Source organism: Lathamus discolor, chromosome 16 (assembly GCF_037157495.1).
Source record: "Lathamus discolor isolate bLatDis1 chromosome 16, bLatDis1.hap1, whole genome shotgun sequence".
Lineage (NCBI taxonomy): Eukaryota > Metazoa > Chordata > Aves > Psittaciformes > Psittacidae > Lathamus > Lathamus discolor.
This window is the reverse complement of record NC_088899.1, coordinates 3,432,688-3,453,350: the sequence shown is the minus strand read 5'-3', so window position 1 is coordinate 3,453,350 and position 20,663 is coordinate 3,432,688. Positions and strand designations below refer to the sequence as shown.

Below are 20,663 nucleotides of genomic sequence, written 5' to 3'. Positions count from 1 at the left end.
GCTTGGCAGAGGGCCCTGCCCCGCCTCGACGCCGCGGGGTCGGGCCCCATCCCATAGGTCCCGGGCTCAGACCATGGCTCCTGGGCCCCTTCCGTGGTTCTGGGCCCACTGCCCGGAGCTGTCTGTAATTCCAGGGGCGATTTACTGCCGCTATCACAGCAGGGCGCAGTGTGGGAAAGCAAGCTGTGTTCCATCAAACCTTACTCCGCTGCGCAGTCAGTAGGAGTTGATGATGTGACTTGGATGCGCACAGCAGGCAGCGAGAAGCTCGGTACCCCAGGGCAGCTCTCAACAGACAGGAGCAAGCCGTACAGAAACACAGTGAGTTCCAAGGAAGTGTGACAGTCCTGACCAGAGCCAGTGAGCCCGCTGCGGCCAGGGGCTCAGAGGAGAAACCTGAACCAGTTCCTGCAAATGAGCCGTTTGATGCGTGAGGGGGCACTGGAAGCTGTGGGGATCTGTAAGAACACTGGGGCAGACCCCATCCCTGCACGGTTCGGAAGGGCTGGAGTTTCTTCAGAAGGTCTCGTGTGTTCCGAGGCCGTGTTCAAAGCCGAGCTCTGAGCCTTTCCGGTTTTGAGGAAGTTGCTGCTTTGCTTGGAGCACGTGTTGCACGTACTCGTCGGAACATCTGCACTGGCAGCTGCCTCTGCTTAAAAAGACAGGCAGCCAATTCCAGCTGGAGAGCACAAAGCAGCACAAACATAGAAACAGGGGAGGAAAATGGGCTTGCTGGCTTGGCACGGCTGCAGAACGCAAACAGAGCTGTCAGACAGACGGGCCGAGCGCAGCGGTATAAGCAGTGATGCATTCATGATTTCTGGTGTGCAAAACCCCCTTTCATTTTAGAATGGAGACATTTAACTTCATTAAAATGAGAAATGTGCCGTTTTTACAATTCGACACTGAGTCGCAGATGCCAGCCTGAGATCTGAAGGGCTGAACACTTTTGATGGGGCTCCTGGCTTAAAGTGTTGAGGAGGGGCTTTGTCTGGGCCTGCAAAGTACTGGAGGAATCTTAATTAAATCTCTTTTTTCTTTAGGGAGAATGGCAGCTTTGCAAAAGGAAGTTTCCTGTATCAGTGTCTTAGGGAGAACCGATATTTCCTTGGATTATTGCCTGTAGTACATCGTTGGATCATGAGGACTATTCTGTTTGCCTGGTAATTATGAGGGAATTCCTGCTTTGGACAAGGGGATGGAAACAAAAGTGGTTTGAATACACTCAAGAATTTTCTCAGTGAACACAACAACAGTAATGGTATTACTATTACCAGGTAAGAGTTAGCACAGTGCATGTGCCACACCATCGCCCAACACAAGTCCTTTTCCGTGCCTCTGCTAAACTCCCCAGTGCCGCTCCTTTCACACCTTCCTGTTGTGGGGTGTGCTGCATGGGCTGAGCTCAGGCATGGCTGAGGACGCAACGATGGCTTCAGTAGTACACCACAGCATTGCTTTCCATCTACGTGATGTCTCACAGAACACTGTGACATTTATACAGCCTCTGTTATTCTGGAGGTCTTTGCAGACAAGCAAATATTGTTCACACCGTACAAGAGAGAACGTAAGTAATCTCTGAATGTTGCTTTCAGTAATGGAAGCAAAGGTTGCTGTAATTACACACAGTGCCTAACAAAATGGCACTGTTGCTTTCAGGTGTTTGCTCCAGTAGAAATAGCATGTTGCTCAAGGCCTCAGGTAACGTATGTGTCAGTGGTAGCTCCTCATCTGGTGTTCTGCAGATTCACTGACCCTAAAGCCATTTTTTTGTGTGTAATTTTATGACGGTTTATTTTGCCTGTTCTCAAAGTTAGCCAGAATAAACTAGAAAAAGATGCATGGCTAAGTCAGCAGGGCTAGAGCAAGAAAACCTAGCACAGGTAGTTGTAAACCTTAAAGACGTCTGTATTGGCCGGTTAATATGGGAAAGACCAGAGCAGGTTTTGCGTTTGCCAGAGAAGTACATAAAGAGAGATGACAGCTGGCAAGAAAGTATTTAATCAGAGCTCCCAGATTCCACAGCTGCACATAATCCGTTTAGCTGGTTTGCCTTTTTTCACAGTTGATCGCGTCAGCCAGCTGCAGCACTAACTGGAGCTGGCCAGAAAGTAACCCCCTTCCTCCTACACAGGCTGCGTTTGCTTCATCACGGAATCATGCTAACAATGCAGCTTTCCTCCTCCGCAGACCCACGGCCGGTGCCCCCTGGCAGCAAGGCTGGACCCTGACCCAAGGTAAAGTTGCTGCGGCTCCGGGATCAACCCCCAGGAACTTCGCGTCCCTGCAGAAGGAACCGTTCCCTCCGCACAAGCCCTGGAGCTCCCCTCTCCCGGCCCGGCCCCTGCCGCTTCCCCGCCTTTCCCGGGAGGAGGAGCCCCCGCTTCTTCCGCCCGGCCCTGCCGGGCGGGTCTGGTGCGTGGCACAAGCTCCAGCGGCTCCGGAGCTTTCTAGAGCTGACTTGCGCCGGGTCCGTCCCGCTGGGAGCGCCTCCGGTCGGTACCGGCTCCCGGACTGGAATCCGGCTCCATGGAGCCTCCGGCGGTGCTGCTGCTTTGGATGGTGCTGGCGCTGCTCGGAGCGGGGGGCGGCGGTGCCTCCCCGCAGGAAGGTAAGGGGGGGCTCCGCTCCGGGGCCGAAGGTGGGGACTCGGCAGCTCGGGGGCCGCTGTGGGTGCCAGCACCGGCCTCTGTCCCCACCCCGGTGCAGCTCAGAGGCATTGGCTGAGGCGAGCGCCCGCCGCGGGGTCTGAGCCCCTGAGCGGCATCTGGAGCTGCTGCCGAGTTCTGAGGCAGGGCACGGCGTGGGCGCCTTCTGCACATGCTTCCTTAGCGCCTCAGTTACTCACAGCTCCGAGCTGTGTGAGAGCAGCCTTGGACACCATCTCATCCCAGTAAAGTACTTGCGGTCCCCTGGGCTGCGTCCTGCTTGGGTCAGCCCTTCTGCTCCTGAACTTCCACAGTTCAGGAATTAGGTAACAGCATTTGATCCTGCTCTGGCCACACAGTGACCTGGGATCCAGGATGCTCCTGAAATAACACAGAAGTCTATCTCCATGTAAACAGTGGGTAGATGCTCTGAAGAGTAGCTAGGAGAACAGTGGAGGATTAGGGCAGCTGCAGGATGTCAGCCAGGCTGACAAAGGTTCATGTGCTGTTGCTCTGCTAAAAAGTTTGGATCATTATCTCTGTCTTCATTAGAGAAGTGACAATTAAAGGAGATTTCATCTTGTTACCTAGAATATTTCCTTTCACAATATGGGATTCAGGTATAGTTACCTTTATTATATATATTATCTAATAATAATACAGTTGATGTGTATCCGTGGGGTGTTGGAAGAGGAGTTCTTTATAGTGGCTTAAGTAAAGCAAAGCCATTTCAGTATTTAGGATAACTATTAAACAAATACAAGTAAGAAATTAATCTCTGTGCTATCCTTCTTTCCTTACAGACCCCAACTCTTCCATGTTTTTAGTGAGGCTTTAGAGCAAACTAGAGATAAAAACCTGGGTGCTGGGAAAAGAGCATGAGGTCTGTTGGTCAGGAAGAGGAATTTGGAATTAACTGCTTTCTGGCATGGCTTAAAGAAGAAATGCCTTACCTTTTCTGTGCCTCAGCTTCCCCAGAGTAATGTGAGAATGATGATATTCTCTCTCTCTCTTATGTTCTCTTAGATCTCTGCAAAAGCTCTGAGCATAGTTATTTGTGGTTAACGGACTCTTAAAAAAACCCAACCTTCAGTAAATGCGAATTTAATACAGAGATTATATTGTCCACTACTAAATTATGCAGCATTTTTTCTATTTGATCCCTGTATTAATGGTATTTTCTTGGACTCTGAACAGGAAGTGGCACAGTTTCCCAAAGCACAGCCTAGGGATAAATTCATTCCTTGTCCTAAAATGCAGCTGTGATTTCCCTGTAGAGTCAGAGCAGGATTAAATAACTCTAAAATCTTTCGTTACTGAGCTCATTTTGTCACAGATTTTCACTTATTATAAAAACTCTGATATTGATATTGGAGTCCCTGTTCCAGTGCTTTGTCCCTACAGCATCCCTTTCATCTATAGTACTCAAAACCCCTCACAAAAGTGATAAATACCCTCTATTATCATTCTACAGATGGGAAAGATTATCATTCTACAGAGGGATAGCAAGATTGGCTTCTCTTTGCATAGCAGAGCTAGCAGTACAGCCCAGCTCCCCTGCTTCCTAGTCCAATGTTTGCTTTGTTAACCACACTCTGTTCCTATTCTTCAGCCTTGCCAGTTATACGATTTCTTATTGTTAGCCCAAGGAGTCTCTGGGCCCAACTTAACTAAATCATTTCGACATCTGAAAAGTAACAGGGAGGCATAAACGTGCTTTTGGAAGTTTTAAAATGCCTGCATGTGATACTGTAACTAAAAGGCTTTACTGCTCTGGCTCTGAAATACCTGTCAGCTGTACCAGTGTTCAGCAACATCTTTGGGAAAGAGAAAGAAGGGTTAAAGGAGGAGTGGAGGCAGCATAGCTCAGCTTGAGCTTCTAGTACTGGACTGAAGGAATGTCTCTTGGGATGGAAAGCTCTTGCTACTGCAGAGATTTCTCAAAACAGAAACTGAGCTTAATATCTCTCGGAGTCCTACCCCCACAGACCAGTAATGAAAAGGGAATCTGTAACCTGGAATTCTGCTGAGGGGGATTGTTGTCTCTGTGCTGGCTTTTCATGCTCCAGTGAGTTTACATGCTGCACGCTAAAACTGTCTTAGAAACAGGACACCGCTTCCTGTTCATCCATGTGAGCCTTTAGCTCTCACCTCTCCTCCCGCAAACTTCTGGCAGTCATATCATAAACAGTTATTTGCTTACTTGGGGTGGTGGCATGAAAATGAATTAGGGACCTATTTAATTTGAGATGTCTGAGAATTCAGGCTGAAATAATTGCATAATCAGGCTCTTTTTCTTGCCTTCTTTTATCACTATCATATGCTTTCTCCTTTCTTTTCAGGTACTAGAATTTGGTATTTAGACAGACGCATTCCTTTCCAGCAAGTCCACATTTGCCCCCTCTTCGTTGGCAGTATGAGCTTCAGCTTCTCAGAAACCATGAGCTCTGAGCTATCTAATAGAGCTGTCATGGTTTTGTGCATGCTGCTGTATGGCTAGAAACTTTAATGGCTTTAACATATTCCCTGAGGATATATTTTACTTATTTGTTTACACCCTCTGACTGGACAGGACGCAAGGAACTGGAGTGTGCTGGAGGAGCTGCACTGTGAATGCGCTTCATACCTCTGAGAATCTGCCTTTAAAAACTGCAGGATTCATACTCTTTCATTTATCCTTTCTCTGTGTAAGTGTCTAACAAAATACACCTGTAGCTGACCTTCTGTTGACTGTTCCCAATCTTCTCTCTTTTTTCTGATGCAGGTGATGGATTTTAGGAATTTCCTTGGGAATATCCTCTTTCTTCCTAACTTGGAGTCTTACACCTATTTTTCACTTTTGCTGCCTTTGCCAGGTCTATCTAGATCCTTCCTCTAAGATCAGGCAGAATATCAATTTGGGTACACTAGGAAGATGCATCTGGTACATCCATTGAAAAATATCAGTGTTCCAAAAGAAGTCTGCTCAAGCCAAGAAAATGTACTTTCAGTTTTCCAGGTATTTTCTGATGTTAAAATCAGACGACCAGGGTTTGCATTTAGGCACTGTTGCCAGAGCCCATACAAATTTCTACTTAAGCAAAACTGTTAAGATGACGTCTAGCATTTAATCGTTACAATGAATAAATCAGAGCTTCCACATAAAGAGCACAGTGCAGTGGTACTATAGAGAAACTTCTGAAAGAGAACTTCAGGATTTAGCGCTGTCATTTTTAAGGAACTGGAAATGAAAAGCAAGTTCATGTAAATGGAAGTTATGGCAGAATTAAATTCACATTTGTGTATGTATGAAAAAAGTCTGCAAAACACCTCAGGAATGCAGTAGAAAATTGAAACAGCCATGGAGAGGGAGTAAGAACATATAGCCTAATTTTGGTCTTCCCTACACTCAGTCAATGCTGAGTGACAAAAGAGCATCTCTGTGGGGAACAGGGAGCCAATTGCAGTAAATGGGTACTTCCAAATGGGCATTTTGTAGTATGTCTATATTTTGTCTTCAGGTTTAATTCTTCATACTCTATGTGACAGAAGAGAATTGCAGCTTTCAATAGCAGAGGAAAAAAACCACGTAGTACATTGTATTTTCTTTTTCTAGCTCATAACTCAGGCAATGAAATTGTATCTCTACATAATCTCTCATTTTATACCCAGGACCAAGTTCTAATCTCTACTTTAAAGGAACAGTCTTGCTTGTGCTACAGTTAGTTTTGGGTTCTTCAATCAAACACTGAAATGTAAAAGCATCTTTGCCACATTCTGTCCCCTGTGGCAGTTCCTCCAATAAAGCATTGGCTTCATCCATTCTTTCTTTTTTCCTTCTGGGAATTTTTGTGTTGGTTGCAAGAAAATCCAGGCAGCAGATAAGTAGGATTTGAAGCTGGTTTTCTTCCTGAGGTGGAGGCTTTGGGCAGTGAGAACACCTATAGTGCTTAATATTGTACAGTATAGAGATAATCAGGTGAGGTATAAGCAGCGTGTTTGCTTCTCAGCAGGATATGGGAGCTCCACAGCTTGACTACCTCCCTTGCCTGATTTCAAATGAACATCTGCAGTGTCTATAGAACAGATGCTACCTGTGCCCTTCAGCAGCAGTGACTCTTTGTGCAAAGGTTGAGACTCCTGGATTCTATTGCTGGATTCATGATCAACATAAAGAATGTACTAGGAAAGTCACTTTGCTTCTCAGTGGTTGGATTTTGACTTCCCTTTGTCATGTCTGTCAAGTACCTTTAAGATTATTGATCCCTACTTTGGCTCAGTATTGATAGTAAAGCCTCTTCATCAGGTACAAAACAGCTGGTTGTGAAAACAAGTTGAATGTCTCTTGTGCTTTCTCCTATATGCAGAAAACCTGCTGGTTCTTACTGTTGCCACCAAGCAGACCGAGGGATTCCAGCGTTTCAGAAGATCAGCCCAATTCTTCAACTACAAAGTCCAGGTGATGGCATCAGTCTTGGTGGTTGGTCAGAGGGAATTTTGAAGTGTGGAATGAGTAAGACTTGGCCACAAAGTGATTAAATAGAAGCCACAAAGTACTCTGACTGGGGCATTTCTGCCCTGTCTTTTATTTTATCCTGAGTGCGATCCATAACTCCTGCTCAAGGGAGCCCCGTGGCACTTTTCCATTGCAGTGCCAAAACACACAGTACAGTTTGTGCTTCCGTCCCTGTTGCTGAGAGCACTTTGTTATTGTGCTGCATGTTACTCTGTCCATCCCAGAGAAGGGTTCAAAGGCTAGTGAATATACCTGGTTCATCTGTTCTGATTCTGGAAGGCTTTTTGTTGGGATCCGCACTGGGAGTCATCAGGATTAGTCACTTTGTGGGTTCTGGTCCTTTCCTGTGAGTCTTGCTGGGAAAACGACCTGTTTGGTAGACCCTGTGCTTGTCATTCTTTAGGTGCTGGGGCTGGATGAGGAGTGGAAGGGTGGAGATGACAAGAAGCCAGCAGGAGGTGGGCAGAAGGTCCGTCTCTTGAAGTCTGCTTTGAAGCAGTATGTGGATAAGGAAGACTTGATCATCCTTTTCATAGAGAGGTAATGGGTTGGAAAGTATTTGCCGTGAACTGAATCCTAAGGCTGTTTGGACAGGTTCTTCCTAAGAAGAAATTTACTGTGAAGTAAATTGCTTTTGGAAGGTGTGCCCAGACCTCTGGGTTTATCCCCCCCTGAATTCTCTGCAGTTGCCTGAGAATTGCTGAGAGCTGCACCCGTGGCAGCTGGGAAGGTCTGATCAGAATGGGCTGATTCCAACTCTGGCATAGAGTTGATAGCATTATACTTGTTTCTGCCATGGTGGAATTTGGCTGCCTTCATCTGCAAAGAAAGAACAGACAATTTCTGTGAATCCAGGCAGGGCTTTCTTACCAGATCTGTTTGTTTTATAAGGTAAGGCAGGCTGCAGCACAATCCTGGGAGCCAAGAGTTAGTCTGCCAGAGAAATGTGAAGAGGGAAAAGGACAGTTTGGAGTCTCAATGTCTTTTCATATGCCCAGCAACAGGGAGGGTTGGGATCTGCATATCTGTTTCTAGCTCCCATGGCAGGGAGATGTCTTTTGCAGGTCTGAATATCTATGTGTGCTTAGAGAAGTTGGGATGATTAATCCTTGGAATGAGTAACTTTTTCACTCACCAAAATGAGGTTAAAGTATGCAGATCCTCTTGCAGAAAATGCAAGTCTCATTCTGGGAGCATTGTCTGGGAATTAGTCAGTTCTAACCAGTACTGAAGAGGCAGCAGCTGGACAGCAGCATCCAGTGACTGGTGTCCAGCATAGATTCCTCCTGAAGATTTGCAGGGAGCTCAGTGGAGAGTGGCAGGATGCCAGGAGATGTAAAAACATGTGTGGGTTTCTTTAATCTAGAAAGAAATGGCAGAGCAATTCTTCTTCCAATAGGTTGTTACAAACAGTGAAGGCAGCAGGGCTTCACGGTTCTAAAAGGGGGAAAAGCAAGAAGAGATCAGCATATTTTTCAGCTTGGAAGGTTTGTTTTTATCATCAGTGAAAACTGTGAAAATAAGAATGGGCATAAATTGCCCCAAGCCAGTTTGGACTCTAATGCAGTGGGAAGTGTCATCTTCCACTCTATGAATAAAATTGCACTTTAATTAGCTATATTTGTGAAAAAAAAAAGTAATACTGTGAGGCAGAACTAAAATAAAGGGATTCCTAAAGGATTAGCTGTTTCTGGAAGCTTATCACACTGACATGTTTCTGACTCCATTCCTTTCTGTCCCTTTCTTGTCTGTCTTTAGCTATGATGTGCTTTTTGCTTCGGGCCCCACAGAACTGCTGAAGAAGTTCAAACAAGCCAAGAGCAAGGTGGTCTTCTCAGCAGAAAACTACATCTACCCTGACAGAAAGCTGGAAGCCAAGTACCCTCAGGTGCGAGATGGAAAGCGCTTCCTGGGTTCTGGAGGTAAGACGCAGAGCATTCCTTCAGCTGAGAACCACTCTCAGCTTCTTACTCCTTTAGAAGGGCTTTGGGAGAAGTAGCAAGTGACCAGGTGTGGAAAACATCTGTGTAGAAGATGGTGCAGACTGAAGCCCTGTGTATATCTTAGGGTAATGGAAAGATTAACAATGCTTTTGTCTTTCACCTATGTAGTTATGCATTGCCTATAGAGGATAGGAACCTGCTCCTATCCCTTCTCCCTTTTCAGTGAGATGTGTCATTCACAGTGGGGGTATCTGAGCTTTGCTGATGCTGAAGATGGCAGGTTTGATTCTGGTGTCAGTCCATGTTGGGAAGTGCAGTCTATACATGCCTTTGGTGAAAGTTCATGTGTCTCCGCAGCAACACAGAGTGGAGTGAGACTTTGTGTGAAAGAAGTGAGAAGAGTGTGTGAAAGAATGTGTATACAGGAGAACTTCCCTTTTATGGTTGTATGGGTTGAAACACCTCTTCCTGCTTATTCCCACAGGCTTCATAGGTTATGCTCCAAACCTAATGAAGCTTGTGGAGGAGTGGAAAGGACAGGACGATGACAGTGACCAGCTCTTCTATACGAATGTCTTCTTGGATCCAGAAAAAAGAGTAGGTGTAACTAGATTTTGGGATGAGGAGGAGTTACCGGAGAAGCCTTGCTGTTAATCCTCTGTACAGTATCCCTGTTTACAGTAAAAGAAGTAAATCGCATACATATTGACTCTTAGTTACTGCTCTGGCATCCTTACATGGAAAAGGCCAGTAGTGTGTCTAGTCACTTGTTTCCCTTCCAAAAATTTGCATTCTAGACACTACCCACTTGTTCTGTTGGTGGAGGTTTTATCTTTAAACTTAAAATATGACTGGGGTGGTAGGTGTCTTTAAGCTTGTTTTACTGGAAACTCATGCCAGTATCTGCATGTGCTGATGTTTAAAGCTATAGAGTGTGACAGAACTACCCAGCCTCCTCCCAGGGGATGTGAAACCCAGATTTGTTCCCTGCAGAGCATAGTGCTGACTTAGATATATCCAACCTAGCACTGAAGCAGCTTTTAGGTAAAGAGTCAGATGAGGCCTGAGTAGATTTGAGGTGAAGCGACAAAGTTTCACAGCCTTTTAGCCACTGTTGATCTACAGGATGGGGACCGTAGGTATCACAGTGGGTAGCCCTGCTAGAGCAGAGAGGTTGCACTGCCTTCAGCAAACACCTCCAGATCCTGGCCATCAAAATCTACATCAGCCTTTGTAGCATGCCACATAACATCATCCAGAAGCCTGGGATGGACCCTGCAAGCAGCATTGCCATTCAGCACTGCGTGCTGCACTAGCCAAATCATCCAGCCCACAGGGTGATTCTGCTTCTTTTGTCCATGCCCAGTTCTGCATGACGCAGCACAGTCTGTCCCTGAGGGACACCACAAATGCGCGAGAGCTGAGAAGTCAAACTGTAGCAGTAAAGTCAGGAGGAAACATTAGAAATAGGAAATTGCTTTCACACTGATCAGGGAAGGAGTTGCAAAGCTGGTAAAAAAATTCCGAACAGCTGCACTTTTCTACTTCCCCTGAGTATGGCCCCGTGATATTTTGACATGGACAGTTCCTTTGATGTTCTCATCTGCAGTTCTGGCCCTGTGCCACATAAAGGCTGAGTAATTCCACTGACTTGGCATTCAGACAGCGGATGTTAGCACCCTGCTGTCCTTTCAAGTAATCAATCTCAACAGATGCCTGGAGGGGCACTGAACTCTGCTAAGTCAGAGCTGAGTTTTAATCTGACAGAAATCCAGTCAGAGTGTCTTGTAGCAGGGGGTGAAAACAAAGTTTGCACACACTGGCCTTGTGTCCTTACTGCGTTCTGGTTTAACATCAGTACCTGGGGCAACACTTGGGGTAACACTTGCCCTGTGGATAGAGGGTGAGAAACTGTCTTCACAGCAGATGGTTTTGCTGTCTTGGCATTCCTGCATGGTATATGTGGGGCTTATATGACTGTCCTGCAAGGATACTTCATTAGTATGCTGCATATCATTATTGGCACACCCACAACAGCTTTAAAATGTTTATTTGCATGGGTTTGCCTGATATGTCTAAATTGTTTTAGAAAATGGGAAATTGTCCCAGATTGAAGTGACAATGAGGATTAGCTTAGGCTTCAGAGCTTGGAGTATGGAAATGATCATAGGACTGCAGTATATCTTTGCTCAGCATTGGATCTCTTGCAAGTAAAGAATGGGTGTCCGCTTGTGTTCTAATTCAGGTTATTTATCTCATTCTTTTAAAGGAAAGCATCAACATCAGTCTAGACCAAAGAAGTCGGATCTTCCAAAACTTAAATGGAGCACTAGGTGAGATGGAAGAAGGAATCTTATTTCTCCTTGGAATGCAACTGCATGTTGACACCAGAAATAAAGTTGTGGCTGAAGGGATTAAATTTCAGGAATTCCTGTCTCTGCAGAATAAGCTTCAGTAAAAAGCCTCTGCCAGAATTCTGGGATTTATTTGCAATTCCACTGTGACCAGCTAGGTTCTTATTGCAATTGCCTCTTCACTTGGGGGAATGCAGGTCAGGTTTTCCATCTTACACCCCCATACCATTTTGATCTCCAAGCATGTCAGATTGCATTAGCCTTGGGGATTAAAACTGGGAGGGATTTTCAGTGCAAGTGATAATACACAACCCTGCCTGGGGCTTGCCTGTCTTTCCGCTTCAGAACTCTGTCTGGAATGGCATAGAAAGTGAGATACAGTCAGATACTGCCTGTGAGCACTTGCTGACCTGACCTGCTGATTAATTCATTTTTCTAGTCCTGGCAAAAGTGATTCACTTACCCTCCTGCCCCTGCTGCCTGTTTTCAGTTCATAGTCATGCACCATTCCACCACTATTCCAGTCAGGTAACAAATTGTAACGGCACAGTAGTTTTTAGCTCCTGTACTCATGCACAGACTGGAACTTGGCTCCGTACTAGTCTGTTTTCCAATGGATTTTGTGTGGTTGTGCTGGGGAGATGTCTTGGATGATCTCTGCCAGGAGGGTCGACTTCTCTCAGTGGTGAGAAGGAGACAACACATGCGTAGAATGCTCAGGTGGGAAGGGCCTGAGTCATCCCTGGCCATCAGTAGCTGTTCCTCGCTGTAGAGTTTGTAAATGCCCATTCTAAAAGACTGTATCAGTGTGATTTTTGCTAATTCCCAGTATAAGGCATATGTGTCAGCCCAGCAAGTTGGATTTCTGTCCAACTTCCCAGCCATCCTCCTGTTACTTCACAGGATCATTCTGAACATTCTTTCTGCTTTCTGGATATAGTCTGTAGCCCTTAAACCACTTGTGCATGGTTATAAACGTCCATGCTTTCATCTTTCAGCAGTCATTCTGTAGAAACAAGGCACTGTGCTGCCAATTATCACTAAAAGCCTTCCTCTGATAACATGATGGCAATGTCCTTTCTAGATGAGGTGGTTCTGAAGTTTGAAAACTCACGAGTGAGAGCAAGAAACTTGTTATATGACACTCTGCCTGTGGTGATTCATGGAAATGGACCCACCAAGGTAGGTGGATGTCCTGGGGGAAAGATTTGGTATATATTTGTTGTAAAGTGACCCTTTAGTCTCAAGTGTATCAGGTCACTGTCTTCCGGTATTATTGACTTTCCCTCTGTGCATTTATGTTTGAAAAACAATAAGTGGTCCAGGTCTGTAGCACAAGATGGGTCTGGTTCAAATGTTAGTGTGTAATTAGACCCTCAGGCTGTCATGCTTTTCAGATTCTTTAGTCCAAGAAGAGGGTAAATGAAGTTGTGATCAGACATGATCTTACACAGGGGGTGGGTGCAAAGAAACTCCCTTGCCCTGTAATGTGTAACATGGTAAATTGCCTTTTGCAGCTGCAGCTCAACTATCTGGGAAACTACATTCCTCAAATATGGACATTTGAGACTGGCTGCACTGTGTGTGATGAAGGTCTGCGAAGCCTCACAGGGTTTAAGGTAAGGCTGATATATGTTCAAAGCTCTCAAGTCTTACAATTACAGTGGGATCTCCTGTGTCTGATGTGGTACATTAGCCACCACTTCTCTTTCCACTCAATGTAGGATGAGGCATTACCAATGATTCTGATTGGCATTTTCATCGAGCAGCCCACTCCATTCCTTTCCCAGTTTTTCTTGAGGCTTCGTAACCTTCATTACCCAAAGCAACGAATCCAGCTCTTCATTCACAACCATGTAAGTAAAGTTGGCTTGTGAGAGTGTTAGCAAATGTGGGGAAAATGTACTCCTGTACTCTAGGCACCCCTGCAACCTTTGGCTAGACTTCCAGGCTCTGTAATCATGGAATCACAGAATCATAGAATAGTCAGGGTTGGAAAGGACCTTAAGATCATTCAGTTCCAACTCCCCTGCCATGGGCAGGGACACCTCACACTAAACCAGGTCACCCAAGACTCTTGAACACTGCCAGGGATGGAGCACTCACAACCTCCCTGGGCAACCCATTCCAGTGCCTCACCACCCTTACAGTAAAGAACTTCCTCCTTATATCCAATCTAAACTTCCCCTGTTTAAGTTCGAACCCATTACCCCTTGTCCTGTCACTACAGTCCCTGATGAAAAGTCCCTCCCCAGCATCCTTACAGGCCCCCTTCAGATACTGGAAGGCTGCTCTGAGGTCTCTACGCAGCCTTCTCTCTCTCCAGACTGAACAGCCTCAACTTCCTCAGCCTGTCTTCATATGGGAGGTGCTCCAGTCCCGTGTTCATCCTCATGGCCTCCTCTGAACTTGTTCCAACAATTCCATGCCCTTTTTATGTTGAGGACACCAGAATCCCAGTACTTATCTGCAGTGGCATGTATAAGACAGCTCCATCCAACTGTAAAGATGTGGAAGTGAGAAGAGCTGTTACTTGTCTGCTTTGGCATCCCAGGTGCTCAGGCTCCCTGGGATAAGCCCATCTTTCTCCTTATTTTTCTTTTGGAATAGGAACAGCATCACTTGATGCAGGTGGACTCTTTTGTTAAAGAGCATGGCAAAGAATATCTTGCTGTCAAAGTGATTGGGCCAGATGATGAGATGGAGAACGCTGAGGCACGTAACTTGGGCATGTAAGTGAAGAAGCCGTATGTGATGGCTGGCAGGGTCAGCCTGTGTCCACACTAAGGCAGTCTATTTCATCTGAGGATCATCACTGTCAAGTGGATGCTTCTCTTCTTTCAGTTACCCTTTCCTTTCAGTTTTCTTAGCATTAATTCCTCATGTCCATTATGACTCTTCTTGCTCTTTGTCTATAGGGATTTGTGCAGAAAGGATCCTGGCTGTGACTATTACTTTAGCCTGGATGCTGAGATAGTTCTGAAGAACACAGAGACTCTAAGGATCCTGATCGAGCAGAACAAGTAGGTTCTTTGGTCTGAGCAATCCTTACTGGTCATTTTTCACACGAGGAATAAAGTGAGCTCTTTTATCACTGCGATATCTAAAGCACTAGGAGAACTGTGTCAGAATATTAGAGAAAACCTCTTCTTTAGTCTTTTTTTACAGTAGTTGTAATCCCTGGATTTTAGGCAGTGCGTGTAAATTATCTCTAGCTTTGTCTTTATATAGGTGCTAGAACGAATCAGATTCTAAAAGACCTACTGCAGGGTGCAGTTAGATAGGAGATTATGACCGTATTTGCCCTTTCTTATGTGGGATTCTGTTCCAACAGAGTTAACAGAACAGGCGCTCTGTAAGTGTGGGAGACTCTGATTCTTACAGTCCTGTGGATTGTAAATCTTTCCCTTTTCTTCCTGTGGTAACATCTTGTCCTGCAATTCCTTTTCATTTTGTGCTCACAGGCTGGTGATAGCCCCACTGGTAAGCCGCCATGAGAAGCTGTGGTCAAATTTCTGGGGAGCACTGAGCCCCGATGGGTACTATGCCCGCTCAGAAGACTATGTGGATATTGTTCAAAGGCGGAGAGTGTGAGTATGCGAAGAGAGCTCCTTACTGGTGCAGTTCCTCAGGTGTAAAACATTTCTGCATCTGAGGAACGTACATTGCTGCAGCACATTCTCATCAAAGTAGGTAATGTCAAAGAACCAGAGAGCACAACTTATCTTTGTGTATAGGAAAGGAAAAGAAGTCTCTGCTCTCATTTGGAAGCTGCTCTCTGTTCTCTTCTGGGTAGAGACGATAAGGTACTTCAGGCAGATTTTCTTGTGGTCAGAGTTAGGGTTTGCGAGTTCTGACTTGGCTGAAATCACTTCATCTTGCTCGTGTCAGTTGTAGTTAGTGTGATCCTTAAAATCCCGTAAAGTGCTGTTTAATCTTTGTCAGATAGTCTTCATAAAATACCACGTAATCCTTAATTGGTATATTCACAAAACACAATTGTTGGCTCATTCATATTCTTGAGGGCCCCTCTATTTTTTAGGCCATTATACATGTGATAAATGCTGGAAATCAGCTTATGCACTTCTGGCTGCTTCACTTTCTTAAATCACTGGAAAAAAGTATGTTGATCTCAATGGGAAGAGTTTCAAGACATTAATTATGTCCAGAAAAACCAAACAACGTCAATGAATTGCTTTCACAGTGGACTAACATTTGTGCATCGTAAAAGCTCTGGGCAATATAAGTGATTTTTCCTGGAATGATAATCCCTGTTGGTATGGTTTCTCCTTACTGTTCTGAGTTGGCTCATTTAGGCAAGCCTGGCTGACACTGCAGTGCTGACTGCCATCTTCTCCAGTCCAGCAGCTTCTGTCTTAGTGGTATTTCAAGTCTTGCTCTTCTATCCATGTGTTTCAGTGGGCTTTGGAACGTTCCCTACATCAGCAGCGTTTACCTGGTTAAAGCCAAGGTTCTGCGATCGGAGCTTGACCAGGGAGATCTCTTCCACAGTGGCAAGCTGGATACTGACATGGCTTTCTGCCACAACGTTCGGAATCAGGTCAGTTGAGGAGAGAGAGGCTGCCAGGAGAGAACTGCATGCCAGAGTGGAGGTGACAGGATTAAGCAGTTTCAAGGAATTCAGCTCTGTGGGGCATGGGATGGGGTGAACTGGCATTATCCAGTACTCTTCAGTCTTGGAACAGTGTGGGATTTCTGTCTTGCTGTGAAACTACAGAGAGCCAGGGACCACTAAATGTGGATAACAGGTTTGTTCTTGGGCGTGCTGAGGACTGTTCTAAATGGGGTTGACGGGGTAAGAAGGAAGAACCTAATCTCACAGCAGATGCTCTGCTCTGCTTCCAAGCCTGGCTGACAAGAGGTACAGAATTATTGCTTATAACCTTTCAAAGTTCCTCATATTGAGGGTGGAGATTAAACTGAAGGCTCATAGGAGAACGAATGGGTAAATGAACAGCTTGGGCAGAGCCATCAGCATTGGAGAACAGTCTAGTGCTTCTGTTTCACAGTGGCTCACAGAAGTTTGAGGTCTTGATTCTTTCCCTCTATCCTGCAGGGAGTCTTCATGTACCTGACAAATCGGCATCAGTTTGGACACATACTGTCCCTGGAGAATTATCAGACAACTCACCTCCACAATGACCTCTGGCAAATATTCAGCAATCCTGAGGTGAGAGAACCTGTCTGCTCACCTTAGCATGGCTTAGCAATGTGGCATGTGAAGATTTCATGGCCAGCTTCACCAGTAAGGAAGGTCAAGGCTTTGTAGTAGCAATGTCTCTCAGGTGGGATGAGAAGAATAGTCACAGAAGTTAAAGAGAGGGTGTTTGTGTGATTCATAACATCTGGATTTTCAAAGCCTGTGAAATAACTGCAGGATGAGTGCCTGGCCTTTCATTGCCTCTTTAACCAGGCCCCACAGAAATGACTGGTTTACTTATCTTTTAACTGCAGGACTGGAGGGAAAAGTACATCCATGAAAACTACACAGCAGCTCTGAAAGGGAAATTGGTAGAAATGGTAAGAAAACATCACTCTTATCCATCCTAATGGGAGATTAGCATCAGGACAATGCTGAAGACATTCCTGAGAATGACAGTTGTCACTACTGTCATACTTAGGAATATGCAGTTCAGCACAACCTCAGTGTTTGAAATCCAGAGGAAGCATGACCTTGAAAGTATTTTTAGAGCCAAATCATTCTTCGTACATCTCCAGCTCTCTTAAGTGGAAGTGGGGCACATACATCAGAAGACAATTTTCTATCCTCAATATTTTAGTTCCTTTCCACTTGAACTGACTCAATCTGCAGTCAATTTGGTTTTACTCCTTTTGCCTCAAGCACATGTCCTCGTTTCTGCTATTCTCACCTGTTTACTTTCTGCAGCCCTGCCCAGATGTTTACTGGTTCCCCATATTCACTGACATTGCCTGTGATGAGCTGGTGGAAGAAATGGAACACTATGGCCAGTGGTCCACAGGTGACAACACGGTAAGAAGAAGCAGGAGCTTTTTGATTTCTGGGTCACACCATCATTCATGTGTGTTGCGTGGCAGCAGGGCCTCCTGTAGGAGGCTCTTAGATCTCACAGTTAAACCAGGAAACTGGAGGCAAAACAATTTTGTTCCTGATTTGGCTCTATGATTTTGCCCCTGTTCTTAAATGTGAATTAATTTTCCGGAGTCCTCTTTAGTATCCTCTGAAGTTATAGCGTTCAGCCCTTCTGGTGGTATTTTTTTTCACCTTAGGTTGTAATTTTTGAAATCATAGAATCAAGAGTAGTTAGGGTTGGAAAGGGCCTTAAGATCATCTAGTTCGAACCCCCCTGCCATGGACAGGGACACCTCACACTATGAGTTGTCAATCCTGAAATTTCTGATCAATAAAAATCTCTTTAGTTACCAGAAACAAGTGCTTTTCACTCCTGAAGTCCAAGGTTCCCATCCTTATGGGTATTTTCATGATTCTGTTTCAGGACAGCAGAATACAAGGAGGGTATGAGAATGTCCCAACTATTGACATACACATGAACCAAATTGGCTTTGAAAGAGAGTGGTATAAGTTTCTTCTGGACTATATTGCACCCATCACAGAGAAACTGTACCCAGGATACTATACCAAGGTATGTGTGCCTTAGCATCAAAGCTCATGCTCAGATCAGCACTTCCTGTAGTTGCAGCTTTGAAAAGACTGGATCATACATGATTTCCTAATGACCTTCTCTTGCCTTATTGTTACCTTTCTCTCCTAGCAGCAGGATGCAGATCCCTACTCTGCAACTCAGTAGCCATGGACTATTGTAGCCCTGTAACTGATGTGCACTTTGTTCTTCTCTCCCGCAGACTCAGTTTGAGCTGGCCTTTGTCGTTCGCTACAAACCTGACGAGCAGCCCTCTTTAGTGCCCCACCATGATGCTTCCACCTTTACCATTAACATTGCTTTGAACAAAGTTGGGATAGACTATGAGGTAAGTGTGTGCCAGTGTGTCAGGAATGCAGTACAGCTTCTGGAGTGGTCCAGGCAGCTGGAAATCCTTTTCTTACCCTCCTTTTCTTACCCACATCTGGCTCCTTCACACTAAGGATGCCAAGTTATAACTGTCTAGGGTAAAAAGATTCTTGAATGCATCAGAACACAGAAGATTCTCCAAGTACCTTCTCAGATTTTGTTAAGGTTTCCAAGAAGGAGGCAGAGACCCTTTCCCTGAGGTGCTGATGTACCAAGCTGATGTATCTCTTGTGTTTCCATCAGGGAGGAGGCTGCCGGTTCCTGCGCTACAATTGCTCCATTCGAGCTCCACGAAAAGGGTGGACCCTTATGCATCCGGGACGCCTGACCCACTACCATGAAGGTCTTCCAACCACCAAAGGAACCCGTTATATTGCAGTGTCCTTTCTTGACCCTTAGAGCCATGCTTCACGGGAAGGACCTTTCCCTGGCCCTGCTCACTGCTGACTTTGAGTGGAATTAGGGAATGCTGCTGAGAGTTTCTAAGGCATTGATCAAAGCTATTTGGATATTGATTTTTAATGATATTTTAAGACTCCACTACTGGAAGATCTCCCTCTCTGATCCTGCAGGTGATATCTAGGAATATTGCTGTAGAATTTGGAAGGAGATACTGTGCCTTCATTTTTGATTGTGCTCCTCATCTGCTCGCTCTTGGAAGTGCGATTTACTTGAACCTTCAGTGATTGGTTGGCTTTACAAAAATGCTTTCTTGGACTCAAAATCCAGCTTCTTGGAAGCAAGTCATGAGCTCTTTCTCCAGATAGCTGGAAGCTCTTTTTCATCCACGTATCCACATATGCAGGACTGGACATTAGACAGTAATTTCTGGATACTATTCCAAATATAAGCCAATCAGGGAGGAGACTCCAGGAGTCATAGCAGTTTAATGTCATATCGGATGAAACTCAGGAGTAAGAGCCTGAAGATCATCTGATTCCTTACCTCTGCAGTCTTTGGAAGCGTATCACAAAGTTCAAAGCAGTAGCAGTGGCAATACAGGTGCTTCTGGTTAGCTAAGGGAAGGTCCACTAATGATGCTTTACCTCTGGGATTAGACTGAAGAGATAAAAGGTTGTCGCCCTATCTTGTGTTACAGCAGCTGAAAGGAGCATCCATGCCCAGGCAGAGTCAGTCCATGTTGGTATGTGTAGATAAAATCTGAGGAAGGGAAGGCTGAGAACGGCTGGATCAGTGAGGAGGGCTTCACCGCTGAATGGTATCTGTTCTATCCCATGTTAAGATTGTCGAAAGCTCTCATCAGTGTCTGGATAACAATCCAGTGCTCTTTGGCCTTGTTCCAGTTCTCAGAGATCGTTTTGGTAATTTTCTTGGCATCTAATTTGAATGGGCCATCAAAGAGCTGTTCTCTGGTACTCGGAGGGAGTCATTATCAGTTATTTGAGATTACAAACCAAATACTCCACTCCAGACTCTTGTCCAGCGGGGTTGAATGTGATAGAAATGACTGGAAGGTGCTGAGAGCTTGTGGCGAGCTGGTAGGTGTAAAAATCTGTCTGGACTACACCTATAGTTAGAGAGGGAAGGGGAGGAACCTTTTCTGCTGTTGCCTGTAAGGTCACTTTGCTCATCACACACTGCTATGCTCTGGGTCTGCCAGACAGGCAGGATGTTTCACAAGCAGTAAATTCACACCACAACTGGCCTTAGGAAAAGAACGCCGGTTTTCTCTTAGTTCTCTGTGGCTCCAGCTTCTAACTGTAGATAAAGGAGCCCTTTTAGCTAGGATGGGTCATATTAAAGTAGGCAGAGCAGCATTAGACATGTACATTGTGGCAGGGAACCTTACAGAATTGGAGTGGACTTGAGGAATCAACCAGGTTGGGAAAGGCCTTTTAAGATCGTCAAGTCCAACCTTTAAGGAAGGCGACATTGACCTTTTCCTGCTGCTTTCCGTGTGCTTTTTGGGTCTGACTCGGGAGGAAAACCCAGGCAGGGGCAATCGGTTTGAAAAGTAAACCAATACTAAACCGTGTTAGGCGGCAGCCGGGGCTCCCCGGGACCGAGTGAAGGGCCGCGGCGCGCTGTCGGAAAGGTGTATGTATTTATTCAGCAGGATTGTTTTTTTCACGTGCCTTCTTGTGTCTTTCCTCCGCCCGTGCCGCCGTGGGGGTTGCAGAGCCGGGTGTCCCTCGGCTGCGCGGTGCCGGCCCCGGGGGAACCCGCGTTAA

At 45.5% G+C, this 20,663-nt stretch overlaps 1 protein-coding gene across 1 annotated transcript; it reads left to right on the top strand.

Moving 5' to 3' along the window:
• The first annotated feature begins 21 nt into the window (after positions 1-21).
• PLOD1 (procollagen-lysine,2-oxoglutarate 5-dioxygenase 1) lies at positions 22-20,562 on the top strand. The gene is made up of 21 exons (XM_065696712.1): positions 22-321; positions 1,044-1,163; positions 2,191-2,611; positions 6,995-7,086; positions 7,547-7,683; positions 8,902-9,065; positions 9,571-9,683; positions 11,356-11,419; positions 12,525-12,622; positions 12,958-13,059; positions 13,165-13,296; positions 14,051-14,172; positions 14,359-14,463; positions 14,905-15,030; positions 15,860-16,001; positions 16,518-16,631; positions 16,916-16,981; positions 17,349-17,453; positions 17,938-18,084; positions 18,305-18,430; positions 18,715-20,562. Exons 3-21 carry the CDS (start codon positions 2,530-2,532, stop codon positions 18,868-18,870), a joined length of 2,193 nt encoding a protein of 730 aa, XP_065552784.1. The 5' UTR covers positions 22-321; positions 1,044-1,163; positions 2,191-2,529; the 3' UTR covers positions 18,871-20,562.
• Positions 20,563-20,663: the final 101 nt, after the last annotated feature.